General features: G+C 40.7%; 2 protein-coding genes across 2 annotated transcripts in view; both read left to right on the top strand.

Moving 5' to 3' along the window:
* Positions 1-14,129, top strand: part of srrm3 (serine/arginine repetitive matrix 3) — a gene marked incomplete at its 5' end in the record, with an annotated part of 41,730 nt that extends 27,601 nt beyond the window's left edge. The window contains 6 exons of the mRNA XM_080435288.1: positions 695-802; positions 1,727-1,889; positions 7,534-7,823; positions 9,024-9,272; positions 9,383-9,496; positions 13,747-14,129. Of these exons, the coding sequence (XP_080291414.1) occupies positions 695-802; positions 1,727-1,889; positions 7,534-7,823; positions 9,024-9,272; positions 9,383-9,496; positions 13,747-13,978 (1,156 nt within the window). The 3' untranslated portion in view covers positions 13,979-14,129. The remainder of the gene's footprint in view (positions 1-694; positions 803-1,726; positions 1,890-7,533; positions 7,824-9,023; positions 9,273-9,382; positions 9,497-13,746) is intronic.
* Positions 14,130-17,851: 3,722 nt separating this feature from the next.
* hspb1 (heat shock protein, alpha-crystallin-related, 1) lies at positions 17,852-24,430 on the top strand. The gene is made up of 3 exons (XM_080435650.1): positions 17,852-18,549; positions 21,473-21,536; positions 23,536-24,430. Exons 1-3 carry the CDS (start codon positions 17,943-17,945, stop codon positions 23,693-23,695), a joined length of 831 nt encoding a protein of 276 aa, XP_080291776.1. The 5' UTR covers positions 17,852-17,942; the 3' UTR covers positions 23,696-24,430.
* Positions 24,431-25,270: the final 840 nt, after the last annotated feature.

Here is a 25,270-nt window from a genome sequence, read left to right as displayed (position 1 = left end):
TCTGCCAAGTAGGACTGTACCCAATTTATGATGCCTTCTGTATGTCAACGCTGCGTCTGAAAGAGATTATATTGGTCCCCTTATTGAGACAACATGGCCTATTTCCACATGCATTCAGAATAATGTTTGACGTACAGTACGTGTGTGGCATGAGGATGTGAGTTTAGTGGAGCTTTGTGTTCTTCAGAGAGGGAAGCGAACAATGAACGTGGTTCCTTTTTAACGATGGTCACAGCTGAGCAAACAGGATTGATGTTTAGGCTGTCTTAATTAGATACGTACCGTACTTTGCACCCATTATCTCCAGCTCAGACTCGCATGGAATGTTAAAGAAGTGCATCTTGCCATACTGTGCTTTAATGTGTGACATCATCTGGTCATCATGATTACTGTATGTATAGTATGTGTATTATTATATAGAGTGTATACTGTATACTAACACATAAAGCAGCCATGATGACAATTCTACGTATCACCATTTTCTCAGTTAAATGAACACTGAGAATTTTATTGTGTGGTATTGTGAGTTTATGATACTACATGAGATCCATCTCTCACCTATCTAACGTATGCGTGTGTGTGTGTGTGTGTGTGTGTGTGTGTGTGTGTGTGTGTGTGTGTGTGTGTGTGTGTGTGTGTGTGTGTGTGTGTGTGTGTGTGTGTGTGTGTGCATCTTGTGTTTGTCGTCCACCAGGTCCCCTGGTGACTCCCCCAGCAGGAGGTCTCAGCGCAGAGGCAGTTGCTGCAGCTCCCGCAGTGCCTCCGTCTCCTCCACCGGGAGCCCCTCCAAGTCTCCTACCAGGTATGTTAAAACATAGGCATGCTTTATACTGGTGGAAAGCTACGGGTCTTTGTGATTCTAATACTGTACAATTAGTCCCGAAGTCAGACAACGAGCAAACATTCACAAAGTTGCATCAACGCAGCTTCAAAGTTGAATTCTTCTCCACCGAAAATATTCCAAAATAGTGAAACAAACAATTTTGTTAAGGCTTATGGTATCTTCTTAAACGGGTGTTTTGATAAAGAGGATTAATATTATACAAGAAAAAATTTAGAACCACTGTTCTAAACCACTTTTCTAAATCCTAAGAGTTAGAGAAAAAGAAAAAAAACGTATCTTCTAATTGAAACCATGCACACATGTGCATTTAGTCAAACATTTTCAAGAACAGCATTCAATTTTCTTTGGATGTCGTGGCCTATGCTGGTATTTCCACCATTCAGTCTAATGATAAAGCAACCAACTCCAGTCAGACTGGTTGTGTCCCCTGTTAAAAATGTAGACTTGTCAGTCTCCTCGCTGCAATCATTTATCCTCAATCCTCGGGGGACAGATTACAATACAAATTGAGCTCCTCAGTGTATCTTATATAATACCCTCCATTAAATGCTCACAATTCTTTCTCCATGAACTGTTTCAGACTTTCCTCAAGGGAGCGGGCTGGCTGGGAGCAGGCAGAGGAGGAGTGTGTGTGTTTGTGCGGGGCAGGGTTATTATAGTTAACTAAATCCAGTGGTGGACAGTAACAACGTACATTTACTTGAGTTTTGTACTTAAGTACGTTTTTTGAGGATCTGTACTTTACTTGGGTATTTGTAATTTTGGACACTTATGACTCCCACTCCACTACAGGTCTCTAAACTATAATAACCTTGGTGGGGGGAGGGGTTTGTGGCTGAGGCCTATACTAAGTGGCTCTTTCTGTTTGTCCATCCTCCGCAGACTGATCTCCAAGCACAAGACGGACGGACACAAGGCGTCCAGCACCTCGCTGTCCCCCGGCCCCAACAGTCCGACGACGTGGCACAACGGGCACCACTCCCAGCGCAGCCGCAACGGCAAAGCCAGCAGACTCACCCACGGCGAGGCCGAGAAAGGACACGATGTATGTAATCTCCTCTGTTTCGCCAACCCAGTCCTTCCCCTCCCTATCTAATGGTCTGTACGTCTCCTCAAATGAACTTTGAGTTTTTATCGTATCTTACCTTTTTTTTGTCTTTGGAAATTTTCTCTTCTTTGATTATTAGTTATAGTTTATTTGTATATGTTGTGAAGAACTGAAGTGTAGATCACACTCCTGTCCAAAACCTGCTGCTGTTGCTGCTTTCTTTGTGGCACTCTCTGCCTTCTTGCATTTTATCTTGTGTTGTGGTTCTGGTAGCGGGGGGGGGGTCGGGGGGGGCAAGGGAGGAAGGTTCTTGTAGATCTGTTGAGGACAGGTCCTCTGAGTCGCTGAAGCAAAGCAGTAGTATTCTATGTGTACAATAGAAATTATGAGCAGCACTTATAGTGGTTAGTTTGAGCCAGGGACAGTTTACTACTTCAAACATATTCCCCCTGATAGTCCTCAGACTGGAAGAAATAAAAGAGTACAAGACTTTAAAAATCCCTTATTCTAGGGTTTGAAATGACTGATTAGTTATTAGATACTGTATACTGCAGATAAATCAGAATTAGGCATTGCTGCCTGTGTCAGGATCAGAGTGTGGATGTTGTGTTAAAATGTCTATGATATTGTGATACTTCTTTGAACTGATTAATCACAGGTGTGTCAGTCTCGATCTCAGCATCCTAATAACAAAAAACAGTGTGTATTTTAAGGGACAACCACGCTTAAGATTCAGAGTAGCATCACAGATGTCAGCTGGTTCTGCTCATGTATTCCTTTCTTATTGGCTTTTGGAAAGTACCGTACAATGGCTGAATTCATGCAATGCTCTAGGACATGTCCACAGAGTGACAAAGAACTGCAAGCAGTGCCCACTTTACAATAAAGCTTTAACTGCAAGCCATGTCGACAATACTGCCCCCTATTGCTATGATAATGTGATACATTTGTAATTCTTATTCCTTGATAACTATTCCATTGGGACGTGCTCTCACATTATGGCTCCTTTGAAACGTCAGATGTATGGTGTATTAGTGCTGAGCTAACAGTTATTGTGTTGGAATGAAACTGCCAACACTGCTAGCGAAACAAAAGATATCACGTAAACCAAAGGGCGAGCTAGTATAATAGTTTTTCACTGCTGAATAAGCAACCAAATGGACTGCAAACATCCTGTAGTCATGTTCTCTCCAGAAGAAATATTTAGATTTGCTGTCTCCTATTTCCTATTTCAGCTTGCATGTGTCTATGAGAAGGTCTCACCTGATCTCCCTCCCTCTCTCTCTCTCTCTCTCTCTCTCTCTCTCTTTCTCTCTCTCTCTCTCTCTCTCTCTCTCTCTCTCTCTCTCTCTCTCTCTCTCTCTCTCTCTCTCTCTCTCTCTCTCTCTCTCTCGCTCTTTCTAACTCTCCCTGCTTGTGTCATTCATTACTGTTTCTTTTCCGCTTTCTTAAGGATTTGAGTGGTATTTACCCATTAATAAATTCGTAAACTTTTCTGTCTTGTTTACGTAAAAAGCAGTCATATGCTTTGGAACTGGACCAAGTAGGTTAACTGGTATGTGTAATAGTTTATTCTATTCAATGCAGTTGTATTTCTTTCAAGCACATTTTCTGCTCAGTGATGTACACCTTTCTCCAGACGTTGAACAACTCCTGCCAAACCAGCAGGCGTTAAACAAGCTGACTTTGTTTTACCATGTTGATCTGCATGTTGCCTCTAGGTGGCAGTATCACGTTTTGTCCTTTGAGACAGTACATTTCTACTGTTTTTTTGTTCAAGCCAGTGGAGAATGGCAAGGGAGGTCTCTGAACAATGTGATGTTGATATGAGCCAGTTGTGTTACTACAGAGGCACAATTGATTGGCTCTAAACAGTCAATTTTCCATCAGCATCTTTCTCTTGCAAGGTAATATTACCACTCTTGTTAATCTCCACCAAAAGCTGGAATATCCCCACCCCACCCCCATATTTAGAAGTCTCACTCTCCCTGTTTTTAAGGGAGGATGGTTATGGCCATGAGGCCACAGACCTTTGACAGATCCTACTGTAGATCCAACAGTGACTTGGTCTATGCTGTAGCATCTCTGTTTAGTACTGTTTAGTATGGTTTAGTACTGCACGTAAAACAGCAGCTCTGGTTTTCTATACATCTCAATTTGTCCTCCAGTAGCAGTCCTTTTGATGATGAATGGTTGCTTTCAGACACTTCAGATACAAGTACATGGATTCAGTGCCATCGTCAAACTGATCAGGACAACTCATTTGTTAACACTGGTATTTTAAAGGGACCCAAGGCATTTTTAATGAGAGCTTCCACTTGATATTAATGGAACAATAGTATACTAAATTGACCAAACTTCCAAAAGGCTCCCTTTTGCAACAACCCCCAGGTGTGTTCATCAAAAAATAATTGCATTGAAGGAACATGGCCCAAAGACCAAGAGGAACACTCGAGAAGTAATATTGCGCTGTTGCTGAAGAATAACTTGGCTAAAGTGTGAATGGGGTCCCTTTCAAATGTACTGGTTGTCCAGTTGTCCATTCCAGCAGGGACTACCCCTCTGACACACCGCCCCCTACTGTATCTGTTCATCCGTGCCTTGTGTGACTCAAGTATCACTCCCCTTCGTCCCAACCTGCTCTTCCCCATTTATATTTGTCATCTGCCAGCTCTGCATGCCCTCCTCTTTCCTACCCTCCCTCACTCCGTCCCTCTCGCCTTTCTCTCTATTCATTCTCTCTCAATATCCTTACATTTAACAATTAACACAATCCACTTTCCTTTATCCTCTCCCTTTTTGATACAAATATGGCTGCATTTGTACAAGCGAAAAAGACAGCAAATCATGTAGTTTATAGGTCCATTCTGGTTTTCTTTTCTTTTTTCTTTTCTTTTTGTTTGTTTGTTTAATTTGAAATACTCCTGAAACCCTCATCACCCCCCTTCATTTTCTTGTATTTATTTTTCTTAGTATATATATTTTTCTCCTTAGTCTCTGGACGATTATCTAGCTTTGATACTAAAAGAGGTCATTGTCTTTTTCCCATTTCGCTGCGGAGAACATTCCTTTCTCCCTATTTTTCCTTTTTTATTCCTTTCCTTTCTTTCTCTGTTTTTGTTGATATTGCATACGTGTCACTGATTGAAATGGAAGGTAGGTAACGCTCTGCCTACGCACGTGATTTTTTATGCAGATGAGAATGTGAGAAAGCACCCTAGCCTGAGTGACATCAATGTTTCTCTTTCTCTTTCTCTCTCTTTTCTGTTATTTGCCAACAGTCTTCAGCCAAATTAATTTACTTCATCAATTATGATTTGGTTCTTTAAGATTGGATTACGTAGAGGTCTGTTTTTTGTTTTAGTTTTCTCCTTCCTCTTTACTCCTAAACTTCATCCTGAAGTCCAATAGCCCGCTCTATCTTCCAGGTCCATTTGTTATTTTTTCTTTCTGTTTTCATAGAATGCATTCCTGTTTGTTCAGCATCTCTCTGTTTGTTGGTGGATTAGTACATCCGTCTGAGTTTGTCATATTGATTTCCTCAACTCTTTCCAACAACTGTCATTAGCACCAGTGGTCGTGTGTTTCTTTATTATATTGCTTAGTTATTTTTCCTTTATAGTGGAGAAAGGCTCTCCTTTCTGTTCTTTTGCAAGGAGCAAGGTTCATGCTTTTGCTGTATATAAAAGCCCCGTTAAATAAGAAGCGCACCGGTGTCGTACACCGGAAATAGTAAATCTAAAAGTTCATAATGCATTGCAGCGCGATATGTGTTGTGAGTTGCCGCAGCAGCGCAACGCACTGTGAGCTTGTAGGTCGGCTATTTTTGGTGCGCAACCCAGCACGCAACTAAGTATCAATCGGGCATTAGTTTACCAGGCAGTACTGACAGGAAAATGTTGGTGCATATAAAAAATAAGTTTCTATATGAACAATACCTGCCCAGGAGATCTACCCATTAGTTGTGACCTACTAATAATGGACAATGTATAATCGTACATCACATACATACAGTACATTTCACGTTCAAAGCTGCTCATTAATCCCTTGACCTGTAATTTAAATGTGGGTTAAATTGTTATGTGTCGTTTTCTTTTATTGTTTAACAGGGCTATTTGGAAATTGATTTAAACCCATGCACAGTTTAAAATGTGACAATTTTGAGAGTTATTAACCTTCTTTTGAAAAGTATATTCAGGACCTCTGATCTTACACAAACGATATGTTCTTGGATGGTTTGTATGCAGCTAGTCTGACAACTCAAAGCACTGAACTTGCAAAAGGCCTCTTTCTGAAATAGTATAAAGCACAACTGTTTGTTCTGTTGTTACCTACCTGTCACAAAATGCAAATGGAGAAAGCAGAATAACAGCAAAATTATACTGAGACTTAGCACTAACGGATATTATGCAATTCCCTGGTATCTCCATAACAGTAGTTTGGTATTATTAGCAAATTAATGCAGAAAATTAATATTTTTCCCAAATATTTGAAGTTACCAGGGAGAGGTAAGACAGTGAAGGCTCATTTATACTTTGTTGCATGACTCCTTCGCTCAACAAAAATGTGACAAAGCATAAATTAGACTTAAGACAGCTCTATGGTTCAAAGTCCCAAATAACAACTCACAATACCACACTGAGGGGAGAATGACTCTGCAAACAAGGTACTGATCACTTCGCCTGGCTGATTGCCCTCCAAAGCTTAGCAAACAGGAGAGCAACTGGACCAGAGTATGTCCTTGACATGGGAGGAATACCCTGCACACTGTGGTTCTCCTCTTTACTTTTGAGTTATTTTCCATTGATTTCCATGCATTGTCTCATGAGTCACTGGCAAGGAAGGGTTTTGTGTCTTTTTCTCTTGCATTTTGTGAATCTAATGATGCACTTATGTTGCCCCACTTTTCCCCTTTCTTCATACCTTACCTACTAAAGGAGGGAATACCACTTTATTGGTAAGTGGATGTTAACCAGAAGGGAGTTAAACAAGAGTAACCATAACAAAAAAAGAAAATGGGTCGCTGTTCACGTCTCAGCAATTTTGTCTACAGGAAAAAAAAATCGACAAACAGAAAATTGAGTAGCAGACGATTTGTTTTCTGATTCGATTGATTCGATAATTGTGAATCTTTATTTTGTTCCTTCCATTTCTGTGATGTTCCGTCAAGTTGTCTACTCTTTTTGTTTTGTTTCATATCTGTTTTTGAACCATTACTTTAAAAAAAACCTGAAGAAGTCCTCTTTTTCTACTCTATCAAATCTGTAGCTCTCTACTTTCTGCCTCCGCTCTGATACTTCATTTGGTTCACAATTTTATATTTTCCCTCTCTTCTTCTTCCTATTTTCTTTCTTTCTTCCTTTTATTTTTGTTTTGTTTGTTTTTTGGGAATATAATTTCTTCAACTCATTATGGTTTTGCATGCCAAGTATTGCATGTGCTGCACCATAGAGGTCTATCTATAAGCCATATGGAGAAAACCTATATCTTTTTTTCTTTTAGATGTTTACCTTCTTTTGGCAAGTACACCGTAGCACTAAACCACCAATGTGAAAACACTCTAATGCTCTTATTTCTCCTTTTTTTTCTTTTTCTTTTCTTCTTCTTTTTGTTTGGTTTGTCGATTATGGTTTCTCCACAGAAGCTTCGCTCACTGACTGCAACCGTCCAGTCCACTCTTGTGAGAGAGCACAAAGCCCACAGCGCCCCCCACAGGAGCCAAGCGGGACAGACGGGCACAGCGGCAGACGAGGCAGGGGGTGCAGAGGGCAGACACACAGGCGTGGGGAGCTCCATATCCCAGTCTTCAGGGAAGAGAGGGAGCCAGAGAGGCCAGGCTAAAAGCTCACGCTCCCCCGCTCACAGCAGTGACTCAGCCCACTCCCAACGCAACCACACTCACAGGGGGAGGACGTCCCATCACCAGAAGAAGTACGCAGGACTACTGTGTTGGATATCGTTGCTGTTGGGCAGAAACCTTGTATCTCCATATTTCAACTTTTTATGTTTTTTTCGTAATTTAAAGGGATACTCCACTTTCAAATAAAATAAACATTTAAAAAATATATAAAAAATAAATGAAAAAAGTAATGGAAAAATCACGGCCCCCTCACGCATTAGAGTGTCCTACTAATGTGTGAGGGGGCCGTGATTTTGCCATAACTTCTTTCATTTTTTTTAAATATTTTTTTTTAATGTTTATTTTATTTGAAAGTGAAATATCCCTTTAATGCCCTACTTAGCAAAAATTGCTGAAGCTCACAACGCATCACAATGCAACACATGAGCTTGTAGATCTGCTACTTTTTGCTAATTGTTCTTTTTGGGTAGCGGGGAGGGTGGGGGGGGGGGTTAAGTCTGTCTGTGGGTTTTATGAATATTCAACCAATAAAGAGCATTTACAAGAGCTTGTGACAAAATAATAACTACATTGGACCACAAGTTATTTTTTCCATTTCCTGAAAAGTCACAGTTTTGGACATACAAGGTTTCCACCGACAGCGACAATATGATACAATGTATTCTTTTATTTACCCCGACATCTTCTTACCACTGACCCTTTTAGATTTGGCACTGAGAGGCAGAGAACGGCCATCCTATATTGAAATTAGCTCAAGGGAGGACGGGTGGGCGAGCGGGCGGACCTCTGACGTCATGCTCATGTCACCATGACCAGCCATAACCATATAAGGAGTTCCCAATGCAGCTACGCCCAAATATGGAGTGTGTTGTCTAACCTCAATGTGTCGTCATGGCATCAGCAAACAAATCAATCAGCTCCATATATGTGCACAAAAGAGAGCTTGCCCATATATGGGCATAATCTGATGACATCAGGGATCTCCATATATGACCATAAAAGGGACAAGGACAGACAGATACAGAGATCTGCATATATGGGCATACCAGCATGCCCATATATGGGCATATACTGATGACATCAGGGATCTCCATATGTGGGCATGAATGGGACATGGACTGACAGATACAGAGATCTCCATATATGGGAATATCAGTAGGATCTGCTGTGCAGTGCCCGAACTCTAGATGTGAGGGCTGCATAGCGACCCGAACCTCTAGTTTTTACAATGTACCATCTTTTATCCTTGCTCTCATCCCAATATCCTCCAGGACAAAGGGTGGACATTCGTCTAAGCGACACCACCGCTCTGGAAGGGGACAGGCGCACCATCGGAGCCAATCAGCATCCCCTGGACGGCACTCGCACACTTCAGGCAAGAAGAAAGGCGAGTCCCGGAGTGGGCAGAACCTCCGACAGCGTAGCAGCTCCTGGAGCAGTGGCCGCTCGTCCTCGCGCTCCGCCTCCAGAGATGGGGGCCCCAGCAAGGCTAAATCCCCACACAGACAGAACAATTCCAGGTGAAGCTTGATCCATTTTCAAAACATTTACCGTGATCAGTTGCCCTTTTTTTTATTGTCTTCCATGTCTGTCGTCGTTCTAATGGGGTTTTCCTTTCGGTGCCACCTAGGGAGAGAGACAGCCCTAACCACTCTGACGCTCGACGTCGCTCGCGAAGCTACTCGCCCATCCGCAAAAGGAGACGAGACTCGCCCAGCTTCATGGAGGCCCGCAGAATCACCAGGTACTGTGACTCCACTTTCTAGCACAGAGGCTCATTGTATGATAAGTAACCTGCAGTAAAGACTTTCCTCCAGCTGACTTCCAGGGCTACAGAAGCACTAATTGGAAAGGTGCCTCCATTTCTGGAATACTCATAAAGTAAATTTGGCTGCTGCCCTTTTCCTCATGCATGTGTAAAGAAGTAGTGTTGATAGTGTTAAGTATTAGTAGTGTTTAGCGTGTTGATAGTGTTAAGTATCGATAGTGTGAAGTATTAGTAGTGTTAAAGGAAAAGCAACAAGATGGCATCTGTTTGCGTCACAAATTAATATAATATAATAGTAGAATAGTAATGAAAATAATTCCCAATGCAAGTATACACTTAAATTTAGTTTTTAAGAGCAGAAATGGCACAAATCCTGAAGTCCCCCTCGACCCCGTCGGAAGAGCTCGAGTCAGAAGAACGCAACACAGGATGACGTCACTGTACTGAAATGTATTGAGAATTACAATATTCTACAATCTAATACGTAAATACATACATACATAACTTAAGTAACAAACATGACAAACATATGCCATCACACGTTATGTTTTTTAAAGAATTCACTTGACCGTTTTTGCATTATTCATGTAGAAACAACGTTGGACCTCCATGGCTCTGACAGGCCAGGCTTTTTTTCTGCCTTGCGGACAAGTGTGTGTTCATCCACTTAAGGCAGCTCTCACTCCAGGCCCTGGCAAGAGAGATGCGGCCTTCTACGGGCCGGCCATGGCTTATCTTCTACCCAGTTGCCTCCATTCATTCCAGGGCTGTAGCTTGCGTTCCAGCCTTCCACCGGATGATGTTAATTTAACATACTTTATGCACTGTGTTGCTGCTAACTACTTTTTTTCTGCTCTTTAAAATGTAGGTTCATATGCCTGTACCATATTGCCATCCTCTGTTTTAACCTTTATATGTTTTGTTACGATGCCTTTATGATGTAAGTACAACAGGTTACAAGTATGTTTAGTGAGCTATGAATGCAAAAAAGTGTTTGAATGTGGTGATAGGTACTGTAAAGCATTTAATTTGCATTTTAAAACTTTCAAAACCATCTGAAGCATAGATAATTAAAACATAATTTGCAACCAGTAAATGATTGTATTATTGAAAAGAAGAGAGCTCAGTCACACAGTAAGAACTTTATTATGAAGATATAATCACAAAAACATAATGATAAACAACATAGACAGAACATAGCATTACAAGTATTTCTGAACTTGATAGTGACAAAAGCTTAGCAGACAAGCATAGCATATAGCCTCAGGCCCTCAACCATAAAACACCACCATTTCATAATAAAACAATCTGCCTGATTTAAAATTCTCACCAATATTTCACAAAATGTAATGAGAAATACATTTCAGTGTTACACTTGTGGCAGATGCAGTTGATTAGTGGGCAGTGGGTGTAGAGGAACATGGGTCTGAGAAGATGGTCACAACTCAAAGTATTTGGACAGCTTAGATAATTACATTGTTACTTTGACGATCAAGTGTTACAGAGTCTGTAAGTTAAAGCGTGTTGAAGTTGTAGGACTGCAAATAACCAATCAAAATACAAAGATAGCTGAACATTTTTAAGTTTGAACTAAGTTTCTAGATGAAAGTATGAGTAGCTAGAGCGCCAAATAGGGGCAACAAAAATGGCATTTTTCTCAAATAAAATAAAACAATTGTATGATTTAGTTGACCCATTAAAGACCTAATAAAACTTTTAGAGCATACCAGTGGCCATAATGAGGACATTCTTAACAATAGATGCCAAAAGATTTCATTCACCTTTCATTCACCAGATTTAGAGACACTGATGCTAGTCTGTGAATCTAATTTAAGATGACGGCCGGATGGTGCATTACTCGTTTTAAACTGTACACTAAAATATGTATTTGAAAACATTTGAGAACAAAACATTTGTGAAAAACAGGCAATAAACATGCGAGCACTGCCTCTGTCTCTCCTGACAAGAGACAAACAGCTGCACTGGGTGAGCTGCGTGTCTCATCGATCCCGTAGCCCGAGGGGACAGGGTGGTCGGTTGCTACTGGTTGCTATTGTGATTGGTTGAGACACAACACGCCTCAGTTTTCACTTTGCAACTTAGCTGGCCAGCCAGCAAAAAAGCCATTTCATAACGTCTTGAATAATTTCTTCAAAGGGCATCCTGTTGGCTCAACAAATGCGTCAACAAAATTAGAGCATCCTGTTGAATGTCATCTCTCCTATACGTTTCTTTCATGTTGTCACTGTCCTGTTTTTTTGTTGTTGTGTTTTTGACATTTTGCAATGTAAAAATGACACTTTTATCATATAACGTTTGCACTTTCACAGGCAAGTGTGTTGAGATGCACATGAATGTGTCTCACTCTCACTCCAGTGCAAAAGGCCCCTCCCCGAAGTCAAGACAATGGAATGCTGCTGAAGTGAAGCTGCAGGCTTTAGTTTCCCTGGTAACAGTTGCCGTGCAGCAGGACTCTCTCTAGTCCATCTCCTGAAGCTTGGCTGAGCAGCCAACCAACAACAGACCTTGCCTGAGTAAACTTGGCCTCCTCCCTTCCATCTCTCTCTCTCACGCTTCTCTCTTTCATCTTCTTCCCCTTAATGACATTGACATGAATTAACACACACAACTCTAGAGGTACAATCCCTGCAGTGCGTATAGCGTACTAATGCTGTACAGTGGGAAATTTGATTTTAAGCGCTACCAAGGTTTATTTTACTGAGTAAATATGATACCGTTTTGGTGTGGTTATTACCATATTAACCTAGGCCATGGATTACATGGACTACCATACTCCCATGATAGACACTTACAGTGAAGCTGCATGACCTATAACTGTATAGAATCTATGTGAAATACATTGATCATAATTCACAATACCTTGATAGCGTTGCTATGTTCCTCTGCACTGTTGACCTCTAACACAGGTTCTAATCACAGCTAACAGCTTTTAACTTACAGGTAGCACTTCAAGGTCACCTACTAACAAAGCAATCTTAACAGTTTTCATTGCAGTGTGTATTTGAGTGCGTGCGTGCGTGCGTGCGTGCGTGCGTGCGTGCGTGCGTGCGTGCGTGCGTGCGTGCGTGCGTGCGTGCGTGCGTGCGGGCGGGCGTGCGTGCGTGCGTGTCAAATTCAAGAGGGTTACTGTACAAGCAGAGAAATGTTGGTCTGGCATGCTGTGCTGACTGTGCTAACAATAACAATATATAACAAAATAGTAAAACTGGATATATATATATGTTTATTTTATTTTATATATATATATATATTACGGGAGACCAGTCGAGGCAAAACCTTTTAGCTGAGCTTTTATCGGAGTATACAGAAAATGAAGGGGGAGTAATTCAAGAGCCAGATATACTGTATCGAATATGCAGTAAAAAGTATATACTGTACAGCAGGACAATAAAGACATTGTATGCTCTGTTTTGAGCAAAAGGCTGTTTGTATGTACGTGCGTGCATGTGTGTCAGAGTAACAGTAGGTGCGTGCACATGGTGTGTGTTTATGTGTGTGTATGCCTGGACATTTGCAGTCCTTTCTACAGCTTTTTCAATAACCTGCTCTCTACTCACTGTTACAATCAGAACACTACCACCTCTATGGACCTACCCTCTAATGTGCTCTCCACTGCCCAAGTCTTTCTTTGTTTAATTCCCTAATAGGATCAAGTATAAGTGTATTTACTACATTAACATCATTACATCATTCATACATACCTGTCTACACACTCAAAAAGGTTGTGGCTTTTCAACACATGCACAAATGTTAACCACTTATGCCCTATATATTCTTCGTTTTGCAACGAATAGTGAAAATAGCTCAAAACGTGTCGCAATGCAACGTGTTGTGAAATTCCAGATTGGCTATTTTAGATTTTTTTTTTAAATTTTGAAATCTTTAAAACATTTGGGGAAATTGTGATTTTTCTTTTTTCTTTTTTCTTTTGGAATTTTTTTGCCCATAATGACATCCCCATAATAGGGATCCTAGATTGAAAATTGTTAATACCAACATTGATGTGTGTTAAGACATACAATGTGATGGTAAAATCTTAACATTATTGCGAATGAGAAGCATGTATGTGTTGAAAACGACACTACGGTAAATTAAATGGCTGATGGTGAGTTGTTAAAGTGAGGGTTCTCTTAACACTAACACGTCAAGCTGTTCCCCTTTAGCACCGTGTTAACTCTGCAACTCCCTCCCATCTCTCTCCCCAGCGCTCGGAAACGGCCAATCCCCTACTACCGGCCCAGCCCGTCGTCCTCCAGCTCCGCCAGCAGCCCCTCGCACTCCGGCCGCAGTCGCAGCAGGAGCTACGACAGCTACAGCAGCTACAGCCGCAGCCGCAGTCACAGTCGCAGCCGGAGTCACAGCAGGAGCAGGAGTCACAGCCGGAGCCGCTCCCACAGCTACTACAGCCGAAGCAGCTATGACAGCCCCGGTTTCTGAGTAGGAGCGAGCGGCTTTACTTCGTCATAAGATGAAATATTTCTGTACGACCGTTTGTCATGTTTTATTTTGTTTTTGGTGTTTCTGAAAATCTGTTATTTTCGGCGAGTATGGCAAGTATGAATTAGGCTTGTGGGGAGAAAAAAGAAAGGCTTTACTGTGCACTGGTCGAGTCATTATGTAGCTCTTACTAAGTTCTTGGCCGGTCCACGGACTATACAGCCGACTTCTCTGCCGTGCCTAGTTTATAATCCGTGGCATGATGCAATCGAGCCATGTTGTTAGCTTGAAAACCACTTATTTTCGGCGAGTGAGACCGTTGTGCGACGGAGTATGAATTAAGCTTTAGATCTCGGTCTCTTTCTACTACAGAGCCTGGATCAAAGGGAGGAGAAATGGCTTGATATTTAACACTGAATTATCAATGTTATGTCTACAGTTGTAGTGCATTAATATACTGTAAGCAACATATTCAAAGAAATGGGTCATCATGAGACATAAATTATTTGGTTGAGCCTAAAGAACAAATTTGACCGTATATGCTGCTAGCACTTGGGCAATGTTCTTTCACAAAGCAAAACCAATCAAATCTCACTGCATTGAATAAATACAAATAGACAAGTGTTGAGTGCTGGGAGTCAAGTAGAAAATGAAAAGTGAAAAACCTAATAAAAAAGAACTTGCCTCCCCAACCCCCCACCCCCCACCCCCCCATACCATGTTGTCGTTTCCCCAAAGACTCTTTGACAACTGTTGTCATTTCCTCGAAGACATTGAAGCACAGAGATCAATGAAAGTGAGAACAAATAACAGTCAGCAATTGAAATAGGAAGGACAAAAAGGAAGTGTGTTTTATATGATAAAAGTTGTATGATATAGATTAGTCTGTATAGAGCTAAACTCATAGGTTCTGGCTTTGTAAACTATGCACTGTATATTCGATTTAATTTAAGGAGGCTTTTTTGATGGCATCTTAGCATGAAGCATCAGAGAGAGACTTGCTGTTTGTAGAATAACCTGGCCTCCAGTATAGGTTCCAGGTTGCATCCGTCTATCCTTCTGACCTAGACAGTATGTCACCTCTGCATGGAGGTGAAAAAGGACAGGCAAAAAAGAAAAAAAGAAAAGAAAAAAGAAAATCATGTATTATGTACTTCTACTCTCTTCCCTATTTAAATTATTATGTTGACTGCTATTTATGACTGTTTTGTGTGACCTGTACCTCTTCTGCAATGACTACGAGGTGTTTATTTATGAATATTCCATGTAGCCTTCTATAGGGGCTGCTTATGGTACTGTACAGGAAAAAAGGTCTGCAAAAAGAATTCATGCACTCTTGTGGGTCTGTTTCAATCATGGCTATTTATGAATATATTTATTTATTTATTTGTTTGTTTGTTGATTATCTATTTATTTGTTTATTTATTTGTTTATTTATTGTTTATTTATTTGTCTGTTCATATTTTTTTCCATGAGCTGTAAAGCAAGTTGATTTGCCTTGAAGGTCATATGGCTTCAATGTGATCTGCTCACATTTTTTAAATGTCTGTTTTATTGACTATTTTAATTATTATGTCACCTTTAATGACCAGTAAGTGAGGAGGGTGTAGTTGCATCTGCAGTGGTCTATGTGGCTGTGACATTCTGACTCTGAAGCAGACTGGAATGGAACAGAGTCTAAGCCCACAGTTTCTCCCATAACACTAACCTGGTGACATCCATGGTTTGTTCAAATGGTTGCTCTTGGTGAAAACTGCCATGCTGCTTCCTTCCTGTATATGGAAGCAAGGGAATTCAATTGTTCAGTGCTGGAAAAAAAAAAAAAAAAAAAGTGTTCCTCCACAGGGAGGAGTGTTGAATAGGCTAATACATATCTCTTCCTGTATATTCACAGCCAGTCAGCCATCAAATATTCCATTGTGTAACAGGCTGTCCCGTGCTTTCTGTCAGAGGTCCCCAGGTTACTGGCTTGTAGTGGATATAGATCTGATCTTATATAGCACAGACAAAAACAGGCTCTGTACACTCCTGCTGTGTTATCTACTTTACTGGCAAATAAACTAGCGATGCAATCAGGGAACACCCTAAAAGTCTTCCTTTCCATTTTGTTACATCTTTCATGCAGTGTTGCATTTCCAGTGTAACCAGAATGAACCCTACTATGATATTCAACCAAACTCTCTTCAGTTATACAAAGTACAGCGCTAAACCGTTTTTGATTCTATAAGAGTCATTATTTGTAGTGTAAATTATTATACCTGAAAATAAACATATAACACAATTGGAAAAATGAGATCCTCCTGGCGTCTTTCCTGGGTTTGTTTATGTTCATATACTTATGTTCTCTCCTGTGTGTGTGTGTGTGTGTGTGTGTGTGTGTGTGTGTGTGTGTGTGTGTGTGTGTGTGTATATATATATATATATATATACACACACACACACACACACTGTATATACTTACCCCTAGGGGGCACTATATATTATTATATTATTATTATTAATATATAGTACAGTATATTACCAGAACTGAAAAATGAACTTGGTGTGAATTTTAGGTAACCAAGAGCATGTCGTTCTTGCCTTAGTTACAAGAAGTGAAATCAAATCAATTTATAATGTGTACAAGTTGGATCTAAATCAATTATGTGTGAATTACTGCTCCTTCTTAGCTGAGACTAAATGCAGCGGTATGGAGTAATGAGGATGTTTTTGAAATTGAGAAACGCTCATGTGATTGCCACTGCTGACTATGTAGATGGGAATATACAGTACCATATCTGTGATGTAGACTAAATAAGTAAGGACAAAGCACCCATGTGTTAGATTACAGTAAGATACCAGTTCAACAGGAGCTAAATCACTCACATGGTTGAAGAAGTTTCCACTTCATCACATTGGCAATACATGTGATTTTCTCTCCATCTATCTACAGTGCTGGGGGTTATTACTTTCACAAGTAACAATGTCATATAACAGATTACAATTATCAAAGGTAATAAGGAATATGTAATATATTACATTTTTAAACATAACTTCCCCGACACTGTCTGTCTGTCTGTCTGTCTGTCAAACATTTGCTCAAATTCCCTTTAACTAATGATATTCCTTCAGAATAGTGTTTATTGATATTAACATGTAATATTGATTGCCAGCAGTTCCATTATTGACATGGAATGGCACTTCATACGTGGTGTGCCCACTAAAGACAGGGAGCAGATTGTATTTAATTTTTTAGAGATGGCTTGAAAAACGTAATACTTCAACCCTAAATTGTTGATTAATTCATTATTATTATTTTTGGATGTGTCTGGAAGTAGTTTTTGTGTGTTCTGTGTGTGTGTGTGTGTGTGTGTGTGTGTGTGTGTGTGTGTGTGTGTGTGTGTGTGTGTGTGTGTGTGTGTGTGTGTGTGTGTGTCTGTGTCTGTGTTTATGTGCATGTGATCTAATCTACAGTATGTTTGAACTGTAGTGTCACTGTCTGAGATTCCACAGCACACTTAATATCAGACTGCTAGCGTGGATGTGCCTGTATGTTTAACATTGTGTCCCATACAGGTCCATGTCAGAAACAGCATGTGTTTAGTCTTTCTGAGCCAAGTCTTGACATTCATATGTGATGAGTGGGCCTGCCTGGCTTACCAGCAGTCATCTAAATTCTTCTGCCTGTGCCTGACGTCCAGGGAGCGAATGGGAGGGGGGATTACAATTGGCATATCCCTTGGATTCCATTCTAGTGCTATGTCTGCTACAAATAGACATACAAGTACCTTCCAGAAATATCTTTTGGGGGGTGGGTTGGTTGATGACTGGAGTCAGATGGGAGGGCTCTGTGGGGCCAGGGTGGGCGTTGGTGTGTATAAAAGCTCCTAGCTGAGACACGGACAGCACTTTCGGAAACATTTCCTAAGAGGTCAAAAGGATTTTCTTCTGCAGCCAACAGCAACACTCAAACTAAACTTCCAGCATGTCCGAGAGGCGCATCCCCTTCACTCTGCTCCGCACACCAAGCTGGGACCCGTTCCGCGACTGGCATCAGGGCAGCCGCCTCTTTGACCAGACCTTCGGTATGCCAACTCTGATGGAGGACTTCCACAGCTTCCCCAGCACCCACTGGCCGGGGTACATGCGTCCCTCCGCCTTGGCCCCTGACATGAGCATGATGAACATGATGCCACAGACTTCCATGATGCCACAGACTCCCATGATGACACAGAGCCCTATGATGCCCCAGAGCCCCATGATGCCCCAGAGCCCCATGATGGGCCCCAGCGCTATGATGGGCCCCAGCTCTATGATGGGCCCCAGCGCTATGATGGGCCCTAGTGCTATGATGGGCCCCAGCGCTATGATGGGCCCCAGCGCTATGATGGCTGCCCAGAACCAGCTGATGGCTCAGAACCAGCTGATGGCCCAGCAGGCCCAGCAGGCCCGCGCCCTCGGCCGCCAGATGAGCACTGGCGTGTCGGAGATCAAGCAGACCCAGGACAGCTGGAAGGTCAGCCTAGACGTCAACCACTTCTCTCCTGAGGAGTTGTTAGTCAAGACCAAGGATGGCGTGGTGGAAATCACTGGTGAGCCCTCAGTTCTCATTCTGACTGCAACACACTAGACAGCTTCAGTTTCAATGCATGGCTCTCTAATAATGGCCTCTTGATCTGCATTATAGTCTACTAATAATTATGTTTCCACTCAAAGCATTTCTTTGAATGTCCAAAATATGACCAAATACACAAAAGCAGCCATGTAACGGTACATACATGTTTCGAGCTTGGTCCAAAACACTGCGACATACTTCAGTCAATACATAATGTTCCTTTAGTATTGCCAGGCTTCTCCGAGTGTGTCAGAGACATTGCTAGCAGCAACATTAAAAAGACAAGGAAGCATTTACAGCAAGGCACAAGGAAGGTATTACCACAGAATGACATCATCTCAAGATAACAATAGAGTCCCACCCTTATGAAAACAGGACTGGACCAGACTTGACCTAGGAAGGGAGTGATTAGTAATGAAAAGGTTTGCAGTACATGTACACATTTACTGAAAAAGGTTTCATTCAGTCAACTGTGAGAACAATACCCAAACAAAGTCTTTCACATATCGGTCGACTGGACAAAATTATTTGTTTTTATTTTCACATCCAGAATAAGGATTTGATACAAAAACTACACAAATGAGCACATAACCGAGAGCTGAGGGTATGTGCATTGTTGTGTGGTGAGAGAAGCGCCTGTCTGGTTTGGGGAGGGGCGGTATTTAACACTCCCAGGGGAATGCATGTGGGATGCATGGTGGTCCCCCACCCATATTAGAGTCGTCCCAGATTTGTGATACAGTCAGACGATTACATTCAGAGACTAGTGCAGATATGACTTGCAGCACTGTATAGGAGAAAGTAAACATAAGGCCCAAACAGTACTCTGTCTCCAGCACCCCTCCTCTCTCTGTCTTTCACACTTTCTCTCTCTAAACATTTTAGTGCCTACTCTTAAGTAATGGATTTAGATATGACTCACCCAGTCTAGTGATACTTTAAATGGACTGCTGTTTCTTATCCAGTTCCATATATCATCCTCTCTGCTGACAGATTAACTCTAGTGGAGGACAGTAGAGAAAGATAAAACATGTCCAAGAGGCCCTACTCCATTTATACATTGTATACCGGTATCTCATGTCAGTGCCAGACATAAATGTGCAGACATAAATCCTGACTTTTATTTTAACTCTGAACTCTTCAGAGTCAAATAAACATTCAGATTGTGATCTGCATGGTGCACAGTGGACCCATATTTGTTAGAGACAGGATCATTCTACAATACTTGGCCACTTGTCTGGAGAGCATACTGTATTTTCAACTAATAGCCCTTATGTAGTGGTTGAAAAGAGGTTTGCTCATGCCTGTCTGACACACAGTGGTGCATCTTGTTGAAAGGAGGACAGGTCCCTTAAGAAAATGGCCTTTATCTGCCTGTTGTGATAACAAACATACAATGTTATGTAGTGTGAGAATGAGGGTAGTATTTCATCACAAGCGCCATGTTTCTGTGTGTCTTTAGGAAACTAATGTGAGATAGACAGGGTCTGACTACCGGTGACCTTAGGGTGTGAACTATTTCTAGTTAAACTATCTTGGTACTAGACCTCTCCAGGATAGGGCTTGGTATTGAATTTCTTGGCATCTAACTGAAAGCATTTGCCCTGGAAATTATTTAACTATCTTATTTATTTATTGTCTCCACCAGGCTGAAAGGCATGGCGAGAGAGAGTATGTTTTACCCCCTGTCCGTCCGTCCATGTGTCCGTCCGTCCGTGTGTCCGTCCGTCCGTTACCAGCTAATCTCTGGCACCGTTGGCCCGGCCGCTGCGAAACTGTGCACGCACACTCCCTGGATGCCAATTCAAACTTTTTAGATTGGCCTGTTATAGTGCCACCAGGAGGCCGATATGTGCAAAACACATTTATTGATACTACTCCTACAGATTTTGTCCAAACATCACACAAAGGTACACAGTATCTCTATAGTCATGTGATCAACACGGATTTATCCGATTTCCCATATTCCATTTTGATTGCCTAAGATTGGCTTCCAAAGTTTGCAGGATTGGTCCGTTTTGAACAAAATGCCTCAAATCATGAACGCAGCTTGCGATTTCCGTGAAATTTCACACGCACATTTCTATTAAGCCGAGGAAGAAATGCCACCCTTTTCACATTGGCCTGTTATAGCGCCACCAGCAGGTCTAATTTTGCAAAACACATTTTTGGAACAAAATGCCTCAAATCATGAATGCAGAGTCCGATTGCAGTGAAAAGCCCTTGAACAAATGGCACCCTTTTCACATTGGCCTATTATAGCGCCACCAGGAGGCCACAATAACGTACCTGACCTGGCGGAGACCTGTGCTCCGAGGAGCACTTTTTCTAGTTCTACATTTATTTCATTTGTTTGTACTCCATTTTCTGTTGGGGCAGCAAGAAGATCAGACAGCTTCAAGTTGTGTTAAGTGTAGTTAAATACAGTAGACTTTATTCATACTGTAACTGTCATTTAAAACCTCTTCGTAATTAAGGTGTATTGTAGTATCGGATCAGTATTGATAACGAAGATTTTTGAACGATACTCAGCCCTACTCCAGGATATTGTAAATTCACGTGTCAGACAGCTTCAAAGAGGTATCGCCACCATAAGGTGTAAATTCCCCTAAGCCATGCCAACATGCATTCTGTCTCAAAGGAATCTGCCAACTGTACACAACAAAATCTCATATCATATGTATCTTATGTTTTATTTCAAGCTGTGAATCGTATTGATTTGTATAATCTAGTATTATTTATTTATTTATTTATTGCAATACAGTTGATCAATTTATAAAATGTCTTGTGCCAATGGTATGGTCTGCTATTACAATCTGTCACTGTGCATCACATGTCCCTATTTCATGTCCCTGTTTCATTATCCATGGAGTCAGAGTCTGTTTTCTGTGTCCACATAGGCAAACATGAGGAGAGGAAGGACGAACATGGCTTTGTATCTAGATGCTTTACCAGGAAATACACGTGAGTAGATTTCCTTCTTCATCGTCGTCTTCTTCTTCTTCTCCTTCTTCTCCTTCTATTTCTTCTTCTTCTTCTTCTTTTGTGCATCAACAAAATAAGAATGTGAATGAGATAGATGTACTGTAAATTAGAGGAAACTGAGAAATAATAGTTAAAATAATATTTAAAACTGGTCAAAACTAAAGTAATGGTAATGATTCCATAACAATGTAGTATACTTAACAAAAAGAAAAAGAAAACACATTTTCAACCATATTTTCATATAATTGGTACTCACTAATGCTCATAATAAGGTGGCACCATTTCCGTCTGGTAGGCTATGGACAGTTAGGAAACCTGCCTATGACATCATCGACAGGTTCCAAGCTAATAGCAACTACAGCTGTTCTCTGCCTGAAAGGTTAGCTGAAATAGAAGCAGTCTGAGACACAGACTGAAATGGTAATTGGTCCTATTAGTTATAGGACCAATTATATGAAGATGAAGGTGAAGTGGTCCTTTGATGCCAGTAAATGGATCAACTTTGCCTATTTCATGGTGGCTTCACTGCAGCTCTTCTTGATGGAATTAAATTTCTCGGGCTTTCTCAGGCTCTTTGGCTTGGCTGCTGTGAGTGTCTTTAGAGTAGAATTGGTCAGGCCTGTCTGAGTGTCACACTCTGAAAAACATGCTGCAGCCTCCAGTCTCTGAGTCTAGCTTCACAGGACTCTGCTGCCATCCTGGGGCCATAGAACCCAATGAGAGCTGCCAGTATTGAAGCTTGTGTGGCATGAAGGGTTTATGTTAGTAGCACACTAGCATGTTGTTATTAGCCATTTTATCAGTGGTGGAAAAAGTACTCAAATGTTTTACTTAAGTAAAAGTATCAATACTGCAATGTAGAAGTACTCTGTTACAAGTAAAAGTCTGGTATTAAAAATGTACTTGAGTAAAAGTACAAAAGTATTGGTATCAAAATGTACTTAAAGTACCAAAAGTAAAAGTACTAAAATGTTTGAAAATAGCAGATCTACAAGCTCAGCGTTGCGACGTGTTGTGAGCTTGTAGATCAGCTATTTTCAAATAGCCTAGGTATGAAATAGGGATACAGTGGTTAATGTATGTTTTATAATGTAATGTATTTATATCTGCAAAGTAACAAGTAACTAAAGTTTTCAAATGATTGTGGTGGAGTAAAAGTACAATATTTGCCTCTGAGATGTAGTGGAGTAGAAGTAGAAGTTGATTGAAAATTGGAAATACTCAAGTAAAGTACAAATACCCCAAAATTTTACTTAAAGGGGAATTTTGGACTAAAGTTTTCTTACCTTTTCTATGACGTTATGATATCTTAGGATGAATGGTACAGTAGAAAAATTTCATAACTCCACCCCTGAGCCGCCACAGCTTAAAAGGTGCGCGGATAGGCCTTAGGTTAGATCACATATTTTAATAGCTTTTTTTTTTTTTTTAATTGGTGAGATCTGACGTTCATAGTGACAGAACACTATGCAACCAAAAAAAAAAAAAAAAAAAAAAAAACAGACGTCTCGCTAGACGAGATTGAAATCTCGAGATTTCAATCTCGTCTAGCGAGACTTCTGTTTCTTTTTTTTTTTTTTTTTTGGGGACAGTGTTCTGTCACTATGAACGTCAGATCTAAAAAAAAAAAAAAAAAAAAAAAAGCTATTAAAATATGTGATCTAACCTAAGGCCTATCCGCGCACCTTTTAAGCTGTGGCGGCTCAGGGGTGGAGTTATGAAATTTTTCTACTGTACCATTCATCCTAAGATATCATAACGTCATAGAAAAGGTAAGAAAACTTTAGTCCAAAATTCTCCTTTAAGTACAGTACTTGAGTAAACGTACTTTGTTACTTTACACCACTGCATTTTATAGCACAAGAAACACTGACTAGATGTTCTAGATTAAGATTATCAACTTGCTGTTCTCGAAATATCCAGTGCAGTCATTAGTAGTGCTTATTAATCTGAATGATGTTGTATCCCTCACGTTCAGACTCCCCACTACTGCTGACGTGGAGAAGGTGATCTCCAGCCTATCCCCTGAAGGAGTGCTGACTGTGGAGGCTCCTTTGAACAAATTTGCTGTCGAGGCCTCCGAGATCTCCATCCCTGTAACAATGGCCGGCAAATCTGATGTGGTGACGTCGGAATAAATGCATTGAAGTCTCTCCATGTTACAATGCACACATGCCTTCAGACACACCTACAAAAACATATGACTGATTATAGATAGCCTATCTATAGGTGGCTTCATGGTATCACTACCAGTACCACAGATGATTGCTTCCAGTCATAAAGATGACATGTCCATAATGTCAAGACCATTGAGAGAAAGATGAGCGAGGACACCCCATGTGTGCAAAAACCCTGTCTTTGCACACATTTTAATTACACTTTTTATTTGAATCTAGAACATCTCCATTCCCCACCCACAACTCTCCCCCCTCTCTCTCTCTCTCTCTCTCTCTCTCTCTCTCTCTCTCTCTCTCTCTCTCTCTCTCTCTCTCTCTCACACACACACACACACACACACACACGCACACACACACACACACACACACACACACACACACACACACACACACACACACACACACACACACACGCGCGCGCACTCATTCATTCCAAAAAGTGCTTGCTTCAGCACATGTCTCCTCTCCTGACACACTACAAACAACAGCAAGGGGAACCACAGAAGGACTGATATAATATTATATGCTGAAGAACCAATGTACCGGGAGAGGATACACCCACATCACCCTCTTTGTCTGGCTGCAGACAAAGAGAAGTCCCTATTGCCTCTAAGAACTGGGGAAAATGTATATTTTCATCCCAAGTTTCATTTGGAAATGTCATTAATTCAAACATAATAAAGAAGAATTAATTCACTGGGTCTCTTGACTTTTTTGTTTTTACTGTAATATGTAGTATCGAGTTTTGTTTGTACATTTTGTACATTTTTGTTTGTGTAGGTTAACTAATGACATGTTTTACAACTAGTAATATTTAAACAAACAATACAGCCATGGTTACAACTTACAAGTATCCTGTTGTAGAAAAACGGAATACAAATACATTATCTTGACATGTATATATATATATCAATTAGTCCATAAGCAATATCTATTTCTTCAATTTATAAAAAATCTTCACAAATTTTATATAAAAAAATCTCTCACGCTAAGCTGGTGTAGGCTAAGTACTTTTTTCATAGTAGCCTATACTGTACATCTCTGTTGCAATATCAACAGTATGGAGGTTCAATCAGTCCAATACTAATTTCTCATTATTGCCTCCTTGATTGTGATCAATAATATCAAGATTCTTGGGTCTTTTAATAACACACTTTTTCTTTTGCAATTATATCTTAGCCCATGTCATTTATTCAGTGTCCCTGTACTATCTGGCAACACTGTCAGTGGCCATTACATTTGAATGGCAGGTCTGAACAGACATAATAATAATAATAATTTATTATTATTATTGGTTAACCATCATACAGTCATCTCAAAGTCAGTTCAGTTCATCCTCAAGCGGGAGCTATGTGCTCAGCAAAAGTATCATGCCAATCCACGTTTTAATTACTTAGTAGGCCTATATTGTATTAAGTGCAAAATGTGGCTTTTAGCAGTGGTGGAAAAAGTACTATATTTCTTTACTTAAAAAGTATCAATACTGAAATGTAAAAATACTATTTTACAAGTAAAAGTCCGGTAACAAAGTTACAA

This window comes from Gymnoscopelus braueri (genome assembly GCF_963280865.1).
Source record: "Gymnoscopelus braueri genome assembly, chromosome: 8".
Classification (NCBI taxonomy): domain Eukaryota; kingdom Metazoa; phylum Chordata; class Actinopteri; order Myctophiformes; family Myctophidae; genus Gymnoscopelus; species Gymnoscopelus braueri.
The sequence above is the reverse complement of the archived record's forward strand: the minus strand, read 5'-3'. Positions and strand labels throughout refer to the sequence as shown.